The 21,551-nt window shown below is 36.3% G+C and overlaps 1 protein-coding gene across 1 annotated transcript; it reads left to right on the forward strand.

The window, feature by feature from the left end:
* Nucleotides 1-464: 464 nt before the first annotated feature.
* On the forward strand, nt 465-19,779 carry LOC144977694 (acid phosphatase type 7-like). The gene is made up of 12 exons (XM_078923141.1): nt 465-748; nt 1,962-2,162; nt 6,193-6,378; nt 7,827-7,852; nt 8,160-8,257; nt 8,969-9,034; nt 11,808-11,925; nt 12,693-12,806; nt 16,417-16,539; nt 17,334-17,405; nt 18,324-18,461; nt 19,011-19,779. Exons 1-12 carry the CDS (start codon nt 643-645, stop codon nt 19,158-19,160), a joined length of 1,398 nt encoding a protein of 465 aa, XP_078779267.1. The 5' UTR covers nt 465-642; the 3' UTR covers nt 19,161-19,779.
* The last annotated feature ends 1,772 nt before the right edge of the window (nt 19,780-21,551 follow it).

Genomic DNA, 21,551 nt, shown 5'->3' on the forward strand with positions numbered 1-21,551 from the left:
AATTTTGTCATAACATTTTGATTCTCAACTTTTTAATGTTCTAATAAGTATTCCATAAGCTAAAGCCGTAAAAGCTCTCTATGGTGACACACTATAGTACAATGTTGACAAGAGGGAAGAATATGGAGGTCATTCCTTCATTAGTTTTTGTGGAACGTTTGCCACAAGATTGTTATATTTTTTGATGTCAGACCCCCAAATTAGGTCGCAAAATGGGTATCGACACAGATAATTAAAATTTTTCACCATAAATGTTGTTTTTTAACCTATAATGACGATACAGAATGATTAAAACCGCCCAATATTGGTAATTAAATTTTTTTTTGAAAAGACCCAAAGCGCCCCTTAAGCATCAGGTTCATCCCGACAAATAATATCATTTTGATACGATTGGTCTTAATTGATAAAAGTGATCGGACCTGATTAAAAAGGCTAACAGATAAAAATAAAAAATCCTGCGTTCTCTGGGCCAACAATTGAACACATCAATAAATGGGATAAAAATCGTATTATTACAAACTTGTTATTAAGATTTTCAGGTGGTGTTGTCTTCTGCTGCGGATTCCTCTGGGTTTATATTGACGCATTGAAATAAGTTTACAGAAAAGTTCAACTCAAGGAATACGAGAACATTTTGATAAAATGTTCTCTAATAAGTTATTATTTCTGTTTTGTATCTTGGCTGGATATCATGGGTCTATTAGTGGTTTGGTTCAGTATCAACCACAACAAATTCATATCTCTACAGGTACGATTTTTTTAAAAATAGCATTATAGTTTGTTATCCACAACCTATTGTCTAAATATCGCTCGTCATCACACTCACAAACGCATGATCTAATTAGCTAATCTTTCTCTCTCTCTCTCTCTCTCTCGCTCTCGCTCTCTCTCGCTCTCTCTCTCGCTCTCTCTCTCACTCGCTCTCTCTCGTTTTCTCTCTCTCTCTCTCTCTCTCTCTCTCTCTTTCTCTTTCTATCTCTCTATTTATCTCTCTACCGATCTATCTTCTCTCTATCTCTCTCTTTTTTACTCCCCATCTCTCTCTCTCTTTCTCTCTTTCTCTCTCTCTCTCTCTCTCTCTCAATCCTTTACTCCCTCTCTCTTTCTCTATCTATCTATGTATCAATAAATTATATCGATTGATCTATTTATCTATCCATCTATCTTTGCTCTCCCTCTCTCTCTCTCTCTCTCTCTCTCTCTCTCTCTATATATATATATATATATATATATATATATATATATATAATATATATATATATATATATATATATATATATAATATATTATATTCTATCATATAAATAATATCAATTGATCTATCTATCGAACTATCTATCCCTTTTACGCACAGACATAAGCACACAAGATGAGACTGTCGAGAGCATTAATGTCCTAGTATATTTTGACGATTATATGCAAATGTTGTTGTTTGAAGCACTTAAGGAATTGATAATAATAGTCAAATGGAATAGATTTTACCATTCAATGAACGAAGACAGGTAATGTGGACGTTTCGGGTTTCCTCTTTGTCAACCAAACACGATAAATGAAACACTAAAAAATAATCGAAGAATCAACCTCATATCTTTGTTAATTAGATTGAGGTTTCATTTCATTTGACTATCATTATACATTTTGACAAGAAGACTTTTCAATCATTTGACTGTACTTCTACATTTTGACAAGAAGACTTTTCAATCATTTGACTGTCGTTATACATTTTGACAAGAAGACTTTTCAATCACTTGACTGTCGTTATACATTTTGACAAGAAGACTTTTCAATCACTTGACTGTCGTTATACATTTTGACAAGAAGACTTTTCAATCATTTGGCTGTCCGTCTACACTTTGACAAGAAGACTTTTCAATTATTGGACTGTCGTTACACATTTTGACAAGAAGACTTTTCTTGACCGCTCCACAACCAAACAAATTAGTTTTTTATCATCCAACCAGGTGCATCCAATCAGATGATAATTGTATGGAACACCTTTGGCGAGACGAAAGAATCCACCGTCTTCTACGGAAAGGCCAAAGGAAAGCTCGATACTATTGCATTTGGGAACAGCACTAAATTCGTAGACGGAGGAAAGGCTCACCATACACAATATGTTCATGAAGTCGTCTTGAACGATCTTGAAGCCGCAACTGTTTACTGTGAGTATTCTACTGGTATCATTCCACAACCTATTGATCCGATGCGTTTAGGAAAAATGCTCACAACATCCGCCAACAATTATAGTCTGATTGATTTAATATAGTGAGAACTAATCAACAAAATTGCTGTCTATAGATAATAAATGGAACGTAATTGACGTTAATCAGTTCTTTGTTATTGTTTATAGCCAGTCATTTTTAGGAGTATTTCTCACTTAATTATATCAATCAGACTATAAACGTTTAAGGTTATACCAAATTTGGCTTGTTGGAACGTTATTTCCGGCTGTCGACTATGTGAACTTTTTGACTTAACGCACAGCGTTGAAGACAAAGAGCTGAGTGACGTCAATTCATTCCTCCTAGCTATCCTCTGTCTATGTCTGCTTATAAAAAGATGATATCCCTCCCTTGTTAAATTTGTTACAACGAAAGAAATCCATGTTTTGCAGAACCTGATATTTATGGTATACTTCGTCTTTCAGCTTATCCATCATTTTGCTGGGTTACCATAAAGAATGCCACATCTCTATGTATCTCGGTTCAGAGCAACATCTTCCCCCAGGCCCAGTTCTTTAATACCACCCTTTACCTTATACCACTATCTAGTCTTTGGGCGTCCTTTTTCCCTTTTCCCCGCTAATTGTAAGTAATTGTATATATATATATATATATATATCGGCCGTTTTCAGAAAAACGCCAAATTCGAGTCCTCCAATTTTTAAAAAGTCAAGTATTTCCAACATACTCATTATTTTGTGTATGCTTTCTGTGATATGTATGCGACATAAAATTGTAATAACAGGGCTTAATGAGTTTCCAGTGGTCACTTATTCAAGTATTTGTGAATCACGATCCACATGTGACTCATTCCTGTTACGCTTAAAAATTTATGTCACATTACATAAGTTAACACATTTTTGGACAATTATTGATATAAAACATTGGAAAACAATAAACACAGAGCATTGAGACCAATTCTGACAACAAAATGACATTTATTGTTTTACAAAAGGCATTCAGAAATCAGTTTTTGAAAACAAAGGATATTATTTGAGCAATCATCATCTCCAAAAAATTGTAGGAAAATGACAAAAATAAAACTTGTTTACCATAGTCTAGGTATATAAGTGTTAAACCACCACAAATAATATTTCCTTTCAAGTATTCATATTTATCATGAAAAAAATGAAAAAGTCAATCTTAACAGGAATGAGTTTGTGTAACAGGAATGAGTGGACGTAACAGGAATGAGTTTTCTGTTACAGGAATGAGTAATTACAGCATATTTATTCGAAAGGATTATAAATTCAATACGCTTAGTGATTGAAACTCAGAAGGGGAATAAAATGGTTAGGGCGCCAATACCGACTGGGAGGTAACAGGTTCGAAAACCTCCACAACCATAGAGTTGTTTCCTTAATCAATGAAATTAATTCTGGTTGATTCACTTTGCTTCACCCGGGTGTATATTATGGTACCAGTACTGCTGGGGAATGTAATTTGCTATAGACCAACGTCGTATTCATAAGTTAAATGTCTGTTTCATGCTACAGAAACAGGGATAAGCTCCGATTCTATGGGCCATTATGCTCCAAAGGACTTAGTTACAATAAAACGTGTGTTTTATTTTATGAAAGTTCACATTCCTCATTCCTGTTACTCATTCCTGTTATGTTTTCCTCATTCCTGTTACAAAACAAGGTGTAACAGGAATGAGTGTAACAGGGATGAGTTTATCATCGCTTCAGTTCATACTATCCCTAAAATATGCTTTATTCCAACATTAAAGTATGACTATTATTTAGAGCCTTTAAAAAGCTATATACTAATACGTTTTATTTTTGATTCAATTTCTAATTTAAATAACAAGCCCTGGTAATAGGAATGAGGGTCATGATCTAATGTTGAACACTACTCACCATTCTTGAAGCGGTTTTGATCTGGAAATCACACTGGATGAAAAAACCATGTGTTTGTAGTTTCGGCAATGATGGAAAAGGGGCATCTACGGCGAGAAAACATTGTTAGTTGCACTTCTATTGTTTAGAGGATTTTAATTGGTTAATTTTCACTGCCGTTACAGGAATGAGTAACCCCCTTGGGGGCAAACTTTAGTAATATATAATAAAAATTTTAAAAGTCTGATTGTTACAAACTTTTATGAGGATGTTAGAAGATGGCATTTTCATCAGCTGAATTCATAGTTGTATACAACAAGACACTTAATTTCGTTGAGAATTCGATTTTTAGCCATCATCCAAAAAAAAAAGGACAGGGTATTTTCGTCTACCCCCGTCAATACAATACGTCGTATCTATCCTGAACCTCTCTCGATTTTTGTTTTTTATGTTTCATACAAGTTAGTAATGTGTAGTGAGACTGTGTAAGCAAGTATTTGCTAACAATATATGCATCAAATATTTCAAAGAGCCAATTATCGTTACAGGACAGGAATTTGGCAGTTTTTTGAAAAAAGCCGATATATATATATATATATATATATATATATATATATATATATATAATATATATATATATATATATATATATATATATACAGCGGCGTGGCATGCTTACAGTATAAAGTGGTGCCAGACGAAAATGACTTACACATGCTACATGTGTAAATATAAAAGAAAGAAAAAAAAACTTACATACTTGTAAAGTAAATGTGCATGGTGATGTTTCTATTCCTGCAAATCTTTTCAATAGTTTGTTTATATAAATCACGAACGAATATATTGATTGGAGTTTGGACACTGAGGGAAATGGCTAAAGGGACACATGCAGACATTGAATGTCAATCGAACAAAGGGTAATTTCAAAACTTACAAAGCGTAAGAATGTAAACAGCCCATGGCCTATTAAAAGAGTACTGTAGTTACGTAATGAAACAGCCTCATTCCACTTCGGAAATCAAACATGACACCATACAAGATCTCTCTCTCTCTCTCTCTCTCTCTCTCTCTCTCTCTCTCTCTCTCTCTCTCTCTCTCTCTCTCTATTTATCTATCTATCTATCTACCTGTGTGTGTGTGTGTGTGTGTATGTGAGATGAACGCGCACGCACACACACACACACACAAAGTCAAACACGCATATTCACGCGAAGATCATGCATTTAGCATATAGCATCACTATCAAGAAATGTTTGACTTAACTCGTTCACATTCCTTCATATCAATTTTTGCAGCAATAATAATAATAATAATAATAATGATGATGATGGTGATGATGATGATGATGATGATGATGATGATGATGATGATGATGATGATGATGATGATGATGATGATGATGATGATGATGATGATGATGATGATGATGATGATGATGATGATGATGATAATAATAATAATAATAAATTAATATATACAATAATCACGACACAGAGAGAGAAACAAATGAACTTGTTAATAATCGTGATTTCGATAATAATAAAGATGGTCGAAGTTACCATACTATGACTAGGACGTAAATGACCAACATTAGCTATTTTTCCCCAGTCCAACAGAGTTGGAGCAAAAATTCCTCGGCACCTGAGGCGGGTTTTTTCTCGTATGTGAAGATGGTAAAAATTCGAGCCAAGTATTCAATGTGGCAGCATTATAGTACATTATAGTAATAGCCAAATGGAGCCAGCAAAGATCCGCTCCTTGGAATCGTTTGAGTGGGGAAATCCAGTCATCGCTCAGCCATAGTACACAGTCGCTGACGACAGTCATCAACGGACTGTGTGAATCGGGAGAAAAGCGTGGGTAGAAGGCGTTGTGACAGAAAGGGAGTCTGTTTCGCACTGTTGATAAAAGGCAATATATACCATTTCTCAGTTTTATATATTTAAAAAAAATGCTGTTATCCATTTTTAAAACATGGATGTGGTGCCAGGCACCATTTGAACCAATAGAGCCACGCCCCTATATATATATATATATATATATATATATATATATATATATATATATATAATATATATATATATATTATGTTACTGACTAGTTCACAAAATTACTGCTCTTGTTTTCAGTTTACATGGTTGGCAGTCTTGCATATGGAATGTCTGATGTCTTAACTCTTAAAACATGGCCAGCAGGTGAAAAATGGAGCCCATCTTTGGCTATTTATGGGGATATGGGCAATCTTAATGCTCAATCTCTACCCAGGTTACAGATGGAAGCAGCAGAGGGAATGTACGATGCAGTTTTACACGTTGGTGAGTGTCATATTTTTATATTTAGGTGAAACTTACAGAACAGAAATGTGACAAATTGCTTCAAAATGGTATTAGGTCGGTACAAACCAATTGCCAAACATAGACTTTAAAATTAAATTGGCAAGACACGAGAGATTTTAATTTTTATTAGTTTCTGAAATTCCGTTCATTTTCTTCAACAAAACACAAAAACATAACCAAAGTTTCATTTATTTTTTTTTTACTATGGATTTAGTTTTTAGCATCTGAACCAACCCGACATTAAACAGTTTTGGAGCGATGGGTTAAAATGATCATGTGTAAAAAAAATACAATTTCAAATTATCAAGCACAAAACCAGTGTTGATATCCATCAGACCAATGACAGTGTTCCGCCAGAAGAAAAAACATGAACTTCCGAGCTCTGACTAAATAAAATTATTTCAATATGGCCAGGACGCCTTCTATCAAAGTTCGATCGATTGAAATGGACGAGCACATAATTTGCAGGTCTGATAATCGAAAACAATTATGGGCATGTTTTAAAATTGTTGTCATGGAAAATATTTTGCTTTGGATTGGGTATATTTCCATCACAACAATGAGACCATAACATCAATTTGGGTTATCAGACCTGCAAATAAGAACACGTCGACTCTCAAGACGACTTGAACATTAAAATTCAGAGAAATATAAGATTTGACGCAACAGATTTGATAACAATTTAAACAATCGATATTTGAAATTAAAGGTTTCTGACTTAATTGAGAATATAAGGTGATCTCTCAAAGTACTTTAGAACAGAGATAGATTAAGGAGCAGGTACTTATTTGCTTTGACTTGCTGTCTGATTATTTGTATGTTTTTTTTTCTTGTATTTTTCCCTCTCTTTTATCTGGCATACTTTCACACACACTTTTTCATATCTTGTCTTAACAGACAATCCTGTTAAGGGCCTAGTACTCAATTTTAAAAACATGAGTGCGATAAGAGAATAATATGATTAAAGAGACTTTTCTAAGTGCTGAACTTTGCATCATAAATTGAACCTGGACTAACTCGTCAGAAGTCGAGTGTGTGCGACTATGTGGTCTAGTGGTATGACACTGGCCTTCGGATCGGAATGTCCAGCGTTCGAGTCCCGCTCTAAGCGGTACATAGTTGAGTCCTTGGAAAAGGCTCTTACTCACATTCTGAAACCGTACTCAGGTGTAAAATGAGTAACTGGTCCTAAACAGCAAAATGTAATATCGCCGAACATGCATCATGTCTCGTCCTTTATGTTAAGTTTTTGCTGTTGGCTAGGGATTTCTTGTAATGCGCTTTGAGCACGTTAAGTGGATATTGCGCCATATAAGCTCAAGTCTTTTGAAATGTCCAAACCACATTAGCTTTATACTTTTGATATCTTGCCTGCCTTGGTTGTAATTATTTTCTAAAATATATAAATTTTGACTATTTATCAACAGGTGATTTTGCATACAACATGGAGGATGTAAGTTATATCATTTCAAAACCCACTAGTAGTAGTAGTAGTAGTAGTAGTAGTAGTAGTAGTAGTAGTAGTAGTAGTAGTAATAGTAGTAGTAGTAGTAGTAGTAGTAGTAGTAGTAGTAGTAGTAGTAGTAGTAGTAGTAGTAGTAGTAGTAGTAGTATAGTAGTATAGTATAGTAGTAGTAGTAGTAGTCTATTAGTAGTAGTATAGTATGTAGTAGTAGTAGTAGTAGTAGTAGTAGTAGTAGTAGTAATAGTAGTAGTAGTAGTAGTAGTAATACGTTTATTCTGATTCTTCCTTTTTTCAGGATAATGCCCAAGTGGGTGACGAGTTCATGCGTCAGATAGAACCACTGGCATCATCTGTACCGTATATGACTTGCCCAGGAAACCACGAACGAGCTTAGTAAGTCTTTTCAATGACATAAAAAACTGAAACAAAGATAATTACATTTTCAGTTATAGGGTCTGGAGTGTTCTAGTTTATCCTGAGTTTCGTGATGAAAAATATTGAGGCGAATCCTGCATCTATAATCATAATTTAATGAACTAACTCCGTTTATATGTTCCCCACTGCGCAATATAACAACATTGCCACTCTTTATGGAACAACTTGTCTGTGAAAGAACCATTACGAGATGTTGATTGCTTAATAACACCCTTCGCTGTCTATACAAAGAATAAAGAACAAGATTCGTGTGACAAGTCGTTTAGAGTGCTGTGACCAAAGACACTTGTGACAAGCAATAAATTGCTATAATTGTCACCAATCAGATTATTTACCGTGCTCACTGTCGGTTTGAGAATGATAGCCAAGAGTAGAAATGAATGGATTACAACATTAATTTGTAACACCGCTGAAACTGTAAAATCTGATAGCTTTGATGGCGAAACGCAATAAGTCAAGTAAATTCAATCTCAGTTGACTTTGTCCCAGCACGTCAATGTATGGATCATAAACATCACAAGAAGCCATGTAAAAGAGTTATGATGATATGAATTGACTACCAAAAAAAATTAAGATTAATCTTTGTTTTAAGTTGTAAACAATGTTATTAAGTACATTCAGTTTACATGATTACAATAATGATGATTCTCTTTAATTTTACAATTTCAGCAACTTCTCAAACTACAAGAACCGCTTCCGTATGCCTGGTGATATTGATAAGAGGATGTATTACAGGTAATCAAATATTAATTGTCTAATTGTTTTCAAAATTGCATTTACCAAATGCTTTCAAACAGTTTCACTCACCTCCTCACAACTCTTGTATACCAAATGGAATAAAACCTGGGTTTTTTTGTCTGTAATTTTACCTATTATGCGCAGGGGCGGTTGGTCACATTGTATTTAAGGCGGCACAAATCCGAAATACAGAATCAAATTTTATTGGTCTAGTTAATTTAACTTAATTTGACCTACTTTGTATGTGTGTATGTGTGTGTGTGTGTGTGTGTGTGTGGTGTGTGGAGGGGGGTATTGCATTGTTTGCATATGTGCGTGTATTTGTGTGTACGTGTATGTGTGTGTGTTAGAATATTAACGAGACGTACTCACAAAAGAGCATCAATTATCTTGGACAAAACTTGTCTGTTAACTTTCATCTGTTCATTATAACGACTCACAGACGCAGCATGTCCTGTTTCCAACTGATTTCATATATCTACAACGTTGAAAAGTTTATATTTAACAGCATCTGTGACATGGCTATTTCATTCAGAATGTTTCTTCAGTGCCTGAGAGATGTGCGCAATATCACTGAATCCTCCTGTTGTCCGTTATAGCATACATCACCAAAAATCAAGCAATAAAAACAATGAAGCGTTTTACGGCTTTCACTGGCAGTAAGCCATTCAACATTTTAAAAATAATCATTATTAAATCGGCGCTGTCTCCTCGGTGTGTTAGAAACTAAGTTAAAATTCACTGGTTTGTGTGGACCTAAATCTTTCACCACTATTTTCTCTTGAGGGGATAAGTGTCGGAATCGATTTTCAATTAAAAAATCAACATGATTCATGATTGGTTACAAATTACAGAAATAACTTTTTAAAATAAAATGATTCAAGATAAAAACAGGTAGGTTTCATAAACAATGACAACAGCGATAATACATTTTCTCTGAATACTAACGGTATGACACACAACTTTAGAATAATTGAATTTAAAAATCCACATTTAATTCCAAACGCAAAGCACTTGTTAACTTCACACACAATCAGCGACATCTTTATATACTATTATTAGACAATGCACACAATACAAGTTGAGTAGGGATCGTTGGGAGTGTGCGGGGATGAAGGACTCCGTGGGGTCAGGGATTTTTATTTATAGTACCATGGGGCTCTTCTCGGTGCATACTTTGTTTACTGTTCTTTTTGATATTTAATATATATTTAAGCAAAACCAACAATGATAAAATATATATTTATTGCCATTCTCTTCATCCGTATATCTAAGTGAAGCAAAGCCTCTTCTTTCAGTGATAAAACTGATATGGTTTTAATTTATCCCAAGTAGGACCTCAGGGCGTGCATCGCTAGATTGGCCGTCTTGGCCTAATTATTTTAGCAGTGAAAGACAATAGTTAGTTGGGGAGGGAGGGTGGAGGGAGATTGGGGAGTGGTAACTAACTTTCTTCAAGGTACAACAGAGTATAGGATAAGGACAGGACGGCCAAACGAATACTGGCTCATATAAACAAACAAAAAACTTCCACACCACACCACACCCTCCGCTCATTGTCACCCCGCGCAGGCAACGGGGGAAAGATGAAACGTGCCGATTTGACGCTACCTTCGCGGAGCGACGCACGAGTCATCAAATATTAAATTCAAAACAAAAAGCAGTATGTGCTAAATATTTAATTTTTATCAAAATTTTAAAATTGAAGTTTTTTGTTTGGTTGACATGCTAATCTACGGAAAATATAGGGCGGCACAAAACAACTTCGCTCTATTGACCGACCGCCAGTGATTATGCGCCAGATTTACAAACCAATCTAGCACTCTTTCTATATCTATAGTAACATACTCTTTTACATCGGATTTGAATTTCTGTTAAGTGCATAACCAAGGGAAATTATCCATGACAGATTTTACATCATTTGCACCCTCCGGTCACTAGTCACGCTCATAACCCCTTGATCTTGTTTACAAGAAGAAACACTGTACTACTTGATACTACCAACAACCAAGAAAAAATGAGTCAAGATAAATATGATTTTAATCTGAATGTAAATAAGACATATCTGTTGTAAGTAAGAATGTTGTTTAACTCTAGATCTATCTGACGTATAACTCGTCACCCACTTGGGCATTATCCTGGAAAAAGGAAGAATCAGAATAAAAGTATTACAGATATTACTACTACTACTACTACTACTACTACTACTACTACTACTACTACTACTACTACTACTACACTACTACTACTACTACTACTACTACTACTACTACTACTACTACTACTACTACTACTACTACTACTACTACTACTACTGCGGCTATGTTGTCTTGTAGTATGACACTCGCTTTCAGATCGGAAAGTCCTAGTTTTGAGCCTGGCTCGGCGCATAGTTGAGTCCTTGAAGAAGGCTCTCTACTCCCATTTTCTCTCACCGTACTCAGGGGTAAAATGAATACCAGGCCGCTAACAGCGTTGTCCCTGTACGATAAAATTGTAATATCGCCTAAAAGGCGTCATGTCCCGTCTTAAATGTTAAATTTTGCTGTTGGCCAGGGACCCCTGATAAAGTGCTTTGAGCACCTTTAGTGGATAATGCGATATATAAAAGCTCAATTAAAAAAAAATTTGCTTTACTTGTTAGTCCTTTAAAACCTTATCAATGGGCCACACGCCATCCGCTTTATCTAGCCAAGCACGACCATAATACTGCGTGAAGAAATAGTCAAAAATGATTTTATATGTTTGGCTAATTTTTTTTCATCCTCAGCTTCACAATGGGTCCAGTTCGGTTCATTTCCACATCTACAGAATATATTTTCTTCCCAGAAATAGTTGGAATGTATCCTGCGTTTGTACACTATGACTGGCTGAAAAGGGAACTGGAGGTAAATTTTATGCTTCAAAATAATATGAAAATTGACTGAACAATCGATTTATAATAATTGCAGGTTGTCTTCAAGTTATTATTATCATTATTATTATTATTATTATTATTATTATTATTATTATTATTATTATTATTATTATAATCATCATCATGATTATTATTATTATTATTATTAATATTATCATTATCATTATTAGTATTATTATTAGTATTAAATCATGCTTTTAGGGTAATTATATATTATGAATATGATGAGGTCGTTCACTATACCATCTCTCCCTCTCTCTCTCTCTCTCTCTCTCTCTCTCTCTCTCTCTCTCTCTCTCTCTCCCTCTCTCTCTCTCTCTCTTATTCTCTCTCTTTCTCTCTCTCTCTCTCTCTCTCTCTCTCTCTCTCTCTCTCTCCCTCTCTCTCTCTCTCTCTCTCTCTATCTCTATCTATCTATCTATCTATCTTGCTATCTATCTATCTCTATATCTGTTTATCTGTCTATTTTTATGTAATTACCGATCTCTGTCACTGTCACTCTTCATTATGTTTTTATGAAAACCACTCTCAACATCCATACATACACATATCGCGTAAACTTGTATTAGTATCACACACAGTCATGAGAATTTCACCTGCATGACAGTCTTGCTCTTAGCCGTACAAAACCACCAATAGAAATGGTAATAAAATATAGGTCTAGCTTATTAAACTATATAGTAGGTGGTTACACCAAGTTTTAATTCGTTCTAACTAATGCTTTATGATTGTTTACAGAACGCCAACAAACCAGAGAACAGAGCCAAACAGCCTTGGGTCATCACATTTGGACACAGACCAATGTATTGTTCCAACAGTGACCACGATGACTGCACCAAAAACGAGAGTGTGGTTAGTTTGCACCTTGACTTCTACTTTATACATTAAACATTAAAGTACAAAATGGTTTGATTTCGGAATTTTAGCCAATTTTAGTGCCTAATGCTTTAACCTTACCCCGTGTGGTGTCCGGGGTCCCTCAACTGAGAGGGTCAAGAATAGCCCAACGCCAAGCCAGCGTGTCGTAAAAGGCGACTAATGGTGTGTGATTCCTCCATCTTTGAGTCACCTGGTCCTCCAGGTTGGGGGTTGGCAAAGGGTTAACACCCCTTTCCGTTAAACTCTAACCGTTACAGAAACACAGACAGACAAACCAAATCCTTTTTTTAGCTTGGGCGACCGAAGAGTTTCTGGAATATCAGAATTTATGAAGGACAACAGACAAAGCCGAAAGGACTCTGCTGACCCGATGACGTCTTCGCCAAACAAGCAGCTTCGAATTGCGTCGTGGAACGTTCGCACCATGTATGAAGCAGGAAAAAGCTCTCAAGTTGTGACTGAGATGAGAAGATACAGGCTGCATATACTTGGAGTAAGCGAAACCCACTGGATACAATCCGGACAGAAACACCTCAAGTCTGGGGAGAAGATTTTATATTCAGGGAGAGGGGACGGGATTCATACACAGGGAGTAGGAATAATTCTAAGCAAGTTTGCCCAGAAGTCACTGAGAGGATGGGAACAATGCGGAGAAAGGATCATCATGGCGTCCTTTACAACACGGAGTAAGAAGATCAGCATGAACATTGTACAGATCTATGCCCCAACAAATGATGCAACAGATGAGGACAAAGATACATTTTATGGTCTGCTACAACAAGTCATTGACAAGTTGCCAAGGAAAGACATCAACATATTGATGGGAGATGCTAATGCAAAAGTGGGACAGGATAACGTAGGCTATGAAGGTATCATGGGACGTCATGGCATGGGAGAAATGAATGATAATGGTGAGAGATTTGCAAATTTCTGCGCATTCAACAGTTTGGTGATTGGAGGATCAGTGTTCCCCCATAAGAGGATCCACAAAGCAACTTGGGTCTCACCAGATGGTATGACAGAGAATCAGATTGATCATTTTTGTATCTCTCGTAGATTCAGACGTTCATTGGAAGATGTGACAGTACGGAGAGGGGCAGATGTTGGATCAGACCACCACCTGCTATTGGCAAAGCTTAAGCTCCGACTCAGAAAACACGGGGCCAGATCACATACAAGAAGAAAATTCGAGGTGAATGCACTTGATGGGGAAAAGAATGAGGAATTCAAACTACAATTGAGTAATAGATTCCAACCTCTTACTGAGCTCGAGGAGGACATAGATGTAGAGTCACATTGGGCAAAGATCAAGGAAGTCTACATAACAACTTGCCACGAGGTATTGGGGGTAAAGAAATCAGAACATAAAGAATGGATAAGTCCAACCACCTTGGACCTTATTGAAAAGAGGAGAACAAGGAAGGAACAAGTGAATGCAAGCCGAACAAGGGCTTCAAGACTGGATGCACAAGAGCAGTATCGAGCCATAGCTAAGGAAGTCAAAAGATCTGTGAAGAAAGACAAGGAAGCATTCATGAACAGACTTGCAGAGAAAGCAGAAGCAGCAGCGACTGGAGGACACATGAGGATCCTTTATCAAACTACCAAGACACTTGCTGGAAAATATGGGAAACCAGAGGTACCAGTCAAAGACAAAGATGGGAAAACTATTTTTGGAAAAGAGGCTCAATCTGAACGATGGAGGGAACATTTCAACTGCCTTCTGAACAGACCACCACCAGACAACCAGCCAGAAATTTTGCCTGCAAGGAATGAGCTACCAATTAGCTGTGATCCACCATCGATAGCAGAGATTGTGGGTGCCATTAACAAGATGAAAAGGGGGAAAGCTGCTGGACCAGACCAGATTCCACCGGAGGCTCTAAAAGTTGATGCGGAAAGAAATGCTGAGGCCCTGCACCCACTATTTGAGAGAATCTGGAATGACGGGATATTCCCAAAGGATTGGAAGGAAGGACATCTTATCAAGCTTCCAAAGAAAGGGGACCTCAGTAATTGTAATAATTATCGAGGCATCACTCTTCTTTCTATCCCAGGAAAGGTTTTCAACCGTATTATTTTAGAGAGAATTAAGAATGCAACAGATGCTAAACTGCGGGACGAACAGGCAGGTTTTCGAAAAAACCGTTCAACCACCGACCAGATTGCCTCTCTGCGAGTCATAGTGGAACAGTCTATAGAATGGAACTCTCCTCTTATTGTCAACTTTCTGGATTACGAGAAGGCTTTCGACAGTATTGACAGAGCAACATTGTGGAAAATTCTGGCACATTATGGACTCCCTGAAAAGATAGTAAACCTCATTAAGGAAATGTATGAAGGATCAAGTTGCAGGGTTGTACATGAAGATCAGCTTACTGACAGCTTTGAAATTAAGACTGGTGTCAAGCAGGGATGCTTGCTCTCTCCATTCCTGTTCATCCTTGCCATTGATTGGCTAATGAAGGAAACCTCCAAAGGGAGAAGAAATGGGATACAGTGGACCCCCTGGACACAGTTGGATGATCTGGATTTTGCAGATGATCTGGCTCTTTTGTCCCACACCCAGGACCAGATGCAAGAAAAAACCACAATTATAAACAGCCTGTCGGAATCAATTGGTCTAAGAATTCACCCTGCAAATTCAAAGGTCTTGAGGATAGGTACGCATCAAAGGGAGCAGATCAAAGTTAAAGATCAGGAACTCGAAGATACAGACACTTTCTGCTATCTCGGAAGTATAATTGACAAGGATGGAGGCACGGAAGCAGAGGTGAAAGCACGAATAGGAAAGGCACAGGCTGCATTCACATCTTTGAACAGAGTTTGGAGAACTAAAGATATCTCCCTTCAACTAAAGCTAAGACTTTTCAACTCAAACGTGAAGTCTGTCCTACTGTATGGATGTGAAACTTGGAACGCATCACAAGGCATGTATAAGGAGGGTACAGATTTTCGTAAACAGGTGCATGCGTAAGCTACTCAGAATAAAATGGATGGATAGAATAAAAAATGAAGAAGTATGGAAAAGAACACAACAGAAACCAGTGGGAGAGGATATAGGAAGAAGACGATGGAGATGGATTGGACACACGCTTAGAAAGAATGACTCAACTATAACAAAGAAAGTATTGGACTGGAACCCTCAGGGCAGAAGATCAAGGGGAAGGCCACGAGGAACATGGAGAAGAATTAAAGAAGCTGATATACAGAGAAGGGGTAAGACCTGGAATGAGATAAAAAAGTTGGCTCAGGATAGAGAAGGATGGAAACTGTTTGTCTGTGGCCTATACCCTGACCCAGGGTGAAAAAGGCAATGATGATGATGATGAATGCTTTAACCACGAACAATTGTTCGAATAAAAATGTGATTTAAAGTTTTATTTAAAGAGAATCAGAATAAACATGGCAATTTCTGACACTGAGTTAATCAGGTCTTATATATTATTTGAAGGCCAATTTTTAAAAATGGGTATCTTTCCAGAGTACACAAGATAACTGGTTAAAGAAGTGTTTGATATGAATAGGCATTTGTTGACCTTCTCGTTGTGATGCAATTACATGGTTTATTTACCTCAACCAGCTTCGGACCGGCATCATGGGATATCTGGGATGGGAAAAACTCTTCTACGACAATGGTGTGGACATTGCCCTGTGGGCCCATGAACATTCATATGAACGATTGTGGCCTATCTATAATAGGCAGGTAAGATGTACACGGAGGCAACGCGGGAATTCAATTTACAATTTCAGTAATAATGGATTATGAAATGAGGAGTCCTAAATCGGCATTCTTTCTAATCTAGCTAAATTTGTTGGTTGTCTGACATTCATAAGGAACACGATATTGTCATTGAGGTGTCTGATGCATGATACGTCGGGTTGGCTTCGGGGTTTTGATTTTAATGTGGCAATACAATACATTCAGATTCAAAGTCGTGTTAATCATCATCATCATCATCATCATCATCATCATCATCATCATCATCATCATCATCATCATCACCATCATCACCATCATCATCATCATCATCAACCTAATTTTCATCGCAATACCATCATTACCAATATTATCATACGTAATTGTCATGTTATAAACATTTGTACTATCACACTTCTGTCACGAGCACCACTGTCACCACCACCACAATCATCATCAGAAGTGACAGCATCATCATCAACATCGTGATCATAATTTGTCTTCTTCTTCTTCTTTTTCTTCTTCTTCTTCTTCTTCTTCTTCTTCTTCTTCTTCTTCTTCATCTTCTTCTTCTTCTTCTTCTTCTTCTTCTTCTTCTTCTTCTTCTTCTTCTTCTTCTTCTTCTTCTTCTTCTTCTTCCTCCTCCTCCTCCTCCTCCTCCTTCTCCTCCTCCTCTTCCTCCTCCTCCTCCTCCCCCTCCTCCTCCTCCTCCTCCTTCTCCATCATCTTCTATCAATCTATCTATCTATTCATCCTACTCCACTCATCTCATTCTCGATAATAAAATAAAATCCATCTAGGTTAAAAATGGTAGCCTCAGCCACCCGTACACCAACCCAGGCGCACCAGTCCACATCATCACAGGATCAGCTGTGAGTATTGTATCTCTTTATTTTCCTTTTCCCATTTTGTTTTTCCTTCGAATCTTTATAAAATAAACTTTTATATTGCGCAATATCCACTAAACGTGTTGAGAGCAACACTTATCATATAGGAAGACACATAATGCCTGTTTGGCACAATTACAATTACTACGCACAGTACAACACTGTTAATGTCCAGGTACTCATTTTACACCTGAGTACGTTGAGAGAATTTAAGTAAAGAGCCTTTTCCAATGACTCAACGTTAAAGATTGATTGTTGATATCTTTAAAAACGAGCTCCCACAACACTTTCATTTTGTGAAAATGTCACTTGTTGATTGGGAGATATATATATATATATATATATATATATATATATATATATATATATATATATAGAGAGAGAGAGAGAGAGAGAGAGAGAGAGAGAGATAGAGAGAGAGAGAGAGACAGAGAGAGAGGGGGGGAGTGGGGAGAGAAAGGAAGAAAGAAAGAAAGGGAGAGTGAGAGAGATAGAGAGAGAGAGAGAAGGAGGGAGACAGGGTGGCTATTTTCGAAGTTATTTTGAAAAAAGAACCTTGGAGAATGCTGAATTGAAATGAGTTTCCAACAGCTTGAGAAAGACCCTCGAACAATAAGACTTCAATAGAATCTGTATAATGCCAATACTTTTAAAGTCAATTTCTGCTTAAAGTCAACACCTCTTGTTGGCTCTAAATCTATTGTTCCTTATCTAAGTTCGTTCCATTGATAACGGATAAAGTTGACCTTGCTAAAAGTCAATCAATTTCTGATCTTATTTAGTGATGTTGACTTTATAATGGATTCAACAGTATCAATCTACTGCTATGAACTGTTTTCCAACCTTTCGTTCGCTATTCATTCCATTCATTGGCATAAAATTTGCATTCCCTCTACTCCCCAGGGTTGTCTTGGCAAGCATGATCCCTTCAACAAAACGATGCCTTCCTGGTCAGCTTTCCGAACTGAAGATTACGGTTACACCCGTATGAAAGTGTTTAATTCTACACACTTGTATATGGAACAGGTCTCGGATGACAAGGTGGGCTGCAACACACGCACACACACACACACACACACATATATATATATATATATATATATATATATATATATATATATATACAGAGAGAGAGAGAGAGAGAGAGAGAGAGAGAGAGAGAGAGAGAGAGAGAGAGAGAAAGAGCATATCGAATGCAACAATATCAGATGACGTCAACAAAATCATTTTGCTCTTTGTGTAGTCTAGGTGTGTAAACGTTCTTATGCTCATTCGAACTGACAATGGAGGAGTTTGAGAATCAAAAAAAAAAAACACCTGATTTAATAAACAGCGAAATGAGTCGTGGAGAACATTTCGATATAAAATTTTTACTCCGATATTTAATTGAAGCAAATACATTTTTAAATCACAGTGTACCTATGTTGACTAATTTAGGAATGTGATCTTGTATTTAATTTCAGGTAAAATAATAAAACAGTTTAATTATACTCAACGGCTTTCGCAAAGTCACGTTGATTACTTTCCTTCTTAAATTGAACGCTTATAGATAAATTAAATATGTTTTCTGTTTTGACTCAATTTTACAAGGCTGGTGCTGTGGTGGACAAAGTTATGGTGATCAAGGACAAGCACGGGTCTTATCCATATGACCCAACTCCTATTGAACCTGTTGGAGGCCAAGAGATGTACGAGAAATTGCAAAACCTTATTAGGAACAGAGGAAAAGAGCTGCCTTGAGGATATCGACTGACTTCCCAAATATTTTCGTTTTCTTTTTTGTCGTTAACTTTCATAAAACTATTATTATCATCACAATAATGTAACGTTTAACCATTATTTTTTTTTTTAAGAGTATGATAACTTGTAATTTGGGATGTCTATTACGAACATTTGAAAATATTTAGTCTAGGAAAAAAAAGCAATTATGGAAACATACTTATGTGGTGCATTACTTATAATTCAACGTTTTTTTTATATTGTGTAAACGATCAACTATATATACAAACATGAATTTCATATGTTTGTCAAACCCTCTAAGAATTGTAGGATTATAGTAGTTATTTTTCCGTTCTTAAATACAGTCCACTGTCTCAATATGATAAAATTTGCTTCTTGGTTGCATAATGTTTCTTTTGATTTAATATACTGGTGAGTTCAATACAATCGGAGATATTCAATAGGCGTCAAGACATTTTAGTCGAACCTAATTTTTGATTGATTAATTTATTTACTTTTTTATCTTATATATTTTTTCTATAATTATATGATTATTTATTGACTGCAGGTTTCTTTACAATGACAAATTATGGCTTATTGAAGAATTATGTTGATCGAAAATAAATAATTAATAACTTTTCATCGCTGATTTAGAGGCTTGAGTTCTTTTATTTGACTGTAAATTACAAATTCTCAACAGTAGTTTTCTACTTTTTGTGCATCTGTGTGTACAAGTGGTATGACTCTTGACTTCTGACAAGCTGGTTAAAAGTTCGAATCCCTTTGCTAAAGTTATTTACTCACATTGTCTCACTATTTTTAGATGATTGCTAGAAAATCCAAGAACCTTGAGTTTCTCAGTATTTACATTTTTAGAAAGATTTGTATAGAAGGAACGTAACTGAGTTTACGTAAGTCATCTCATTGTTATTATTTTTAAACAGTCCCTGCCAACGACCCAAATTCCTTCATGGACTTGGTTGGTCCCTGCCAACGACCCAAACTCCTTCATGGACTTGGTTGGTCCCTGCCAACGACCCAAACTCCGATTATTCTTTGTTAAATAGAGATGCATAAGCCATCTTGTCCTTTCTTTCTCATTATGGCTCGAGACTGGCCAGACTGCTGTGACCAGAACTTAATATCATACTTCGCGAAATTTCCTGTATGAACGAAGGACAATCTGTGACAGCTGTGGAATTTTATTGTATTATGATTGATAAATGTCATTTAAAAGTATGTGTATTGAATGGTATAAGTGTTTTCGAAGGGTACCGTAAGTAAACGCCAACCTATCAAATGATGAAAATTGATATTATTATAAACAAAAATATTTTATTCACTCTCTATGTGACTTCCTTATATATCTTTCAAATGAATGAATTACATTTTGCAAATGTACTATCTCTTAAGAGCAATAATAATATTATGTATTCATAATATGTATTATTTTCTTATGCTTCCTTATTTGCTTACTTATTTTCCCTATCCCACTAATATAATTGCAACCAATTAGCATCATTATTAAAATGAGATGAGTGATGTTGTCAAGGGTTTGTTAATTGAAATCATTTCAACGTGACTGCTCGTAAAGGAATACCAGAATTTTGCAACCCAGTCAAAGTTTTGTCCTGTGTATTTGTAGACCCGTTTACCCACTAATCAGCTGACCCATTTGTATGCCGGGCATAACCAAAGAACTGTGTCTAGGCGAATGACCAAATCAAAGTGACAAGAAATCATCCATGAAATAGTCAAGCGGAAGCTATCATCCCCTCCGCAGCCAAACAAATGGATGCCTGCAACTATTCCTCCAGCCAGCGCATTGACTCCCGGACGACCTCTAAGAAGCAGAGAAGGAGCAAATAACAATGAACTGAGCAACAAAGAATGGTCGAGGATGAAATTTGACATACTTTAATAAATAAAAAAATTACATTTATACATGTGTTTAATTGTGTGTTAATGAGTTTTTGTGTGAGGCTATTCTATTGATTTATTGAAAAGAATTTCTACTTTAAAGGTGGTAAAATTACTTATCGTATGAACCCGACCTCTCCTTATCTAACGTGCTACTTCTTCCAATACCTTACTATCTTCTTAAATTAAAACTTTTACTGTCTGATTGCCCGGATCTTAATCAATAGCTATAATAGGGTGAAAGAGGCACCAGGCGACTTCTGTTTCAGGGGAAAATTATTTTACTTCCTTCTGTCTTATCTTCATTTGCCACTATCCTACAGATCGTGACACTCCCTATGAAATGCTTTATTATATTGCGCTATATTAAATGCTGTGGATAAAGAATAATTACAAAGACATTTCCCACACGAGACTGGCATTTGTGAATTTTGCTAACTGGTAGAAACCATCGAGCCTCCACTCCCCTCCAAAAAATGGGTTTACATAGTG

This window comes from Berghia stephanieae, chromosome 1 (assembly GCF_034508935.2).
Source record: "Berghia stephanieae isolate SIO BIC M18660-M18661 chromosome 1, UCSD_Bste_1.3, whole genome shotgun sequence".
Taxonomy (NCBI): domain Eukaryota; kingdom Metazoa; phylum Mollusca; class Gastropoda; order Nudibranchia; family Aeolidiidae; genus Berghia; species Berghia stephanieae.

Bases quoted from the DNA above. Each gene is read 5' to 3' on its own strand.
- LOC144977694 (XM_078923141.1), top strand. From the start codon at position 643: ATGTTCTCTAATAAGTTATTATTTCTGTTTTGTATCTTGGCTGGATAT. The intron at 17,406-18,323 runs GTGAGTATTGTA...TCTACTCCCCAG, and splicing joins ACATCATCACAGGATCAGCT to GGTTGTCTTGGCAAGCATGA. The intron at 18,462-19,010 runs GTGGGCTGCAAC...CAATTTTACAAG, and splicing joins AACAGGTCTCGGATGACAAG to GCTGGTGCTGTGGTGGACAA.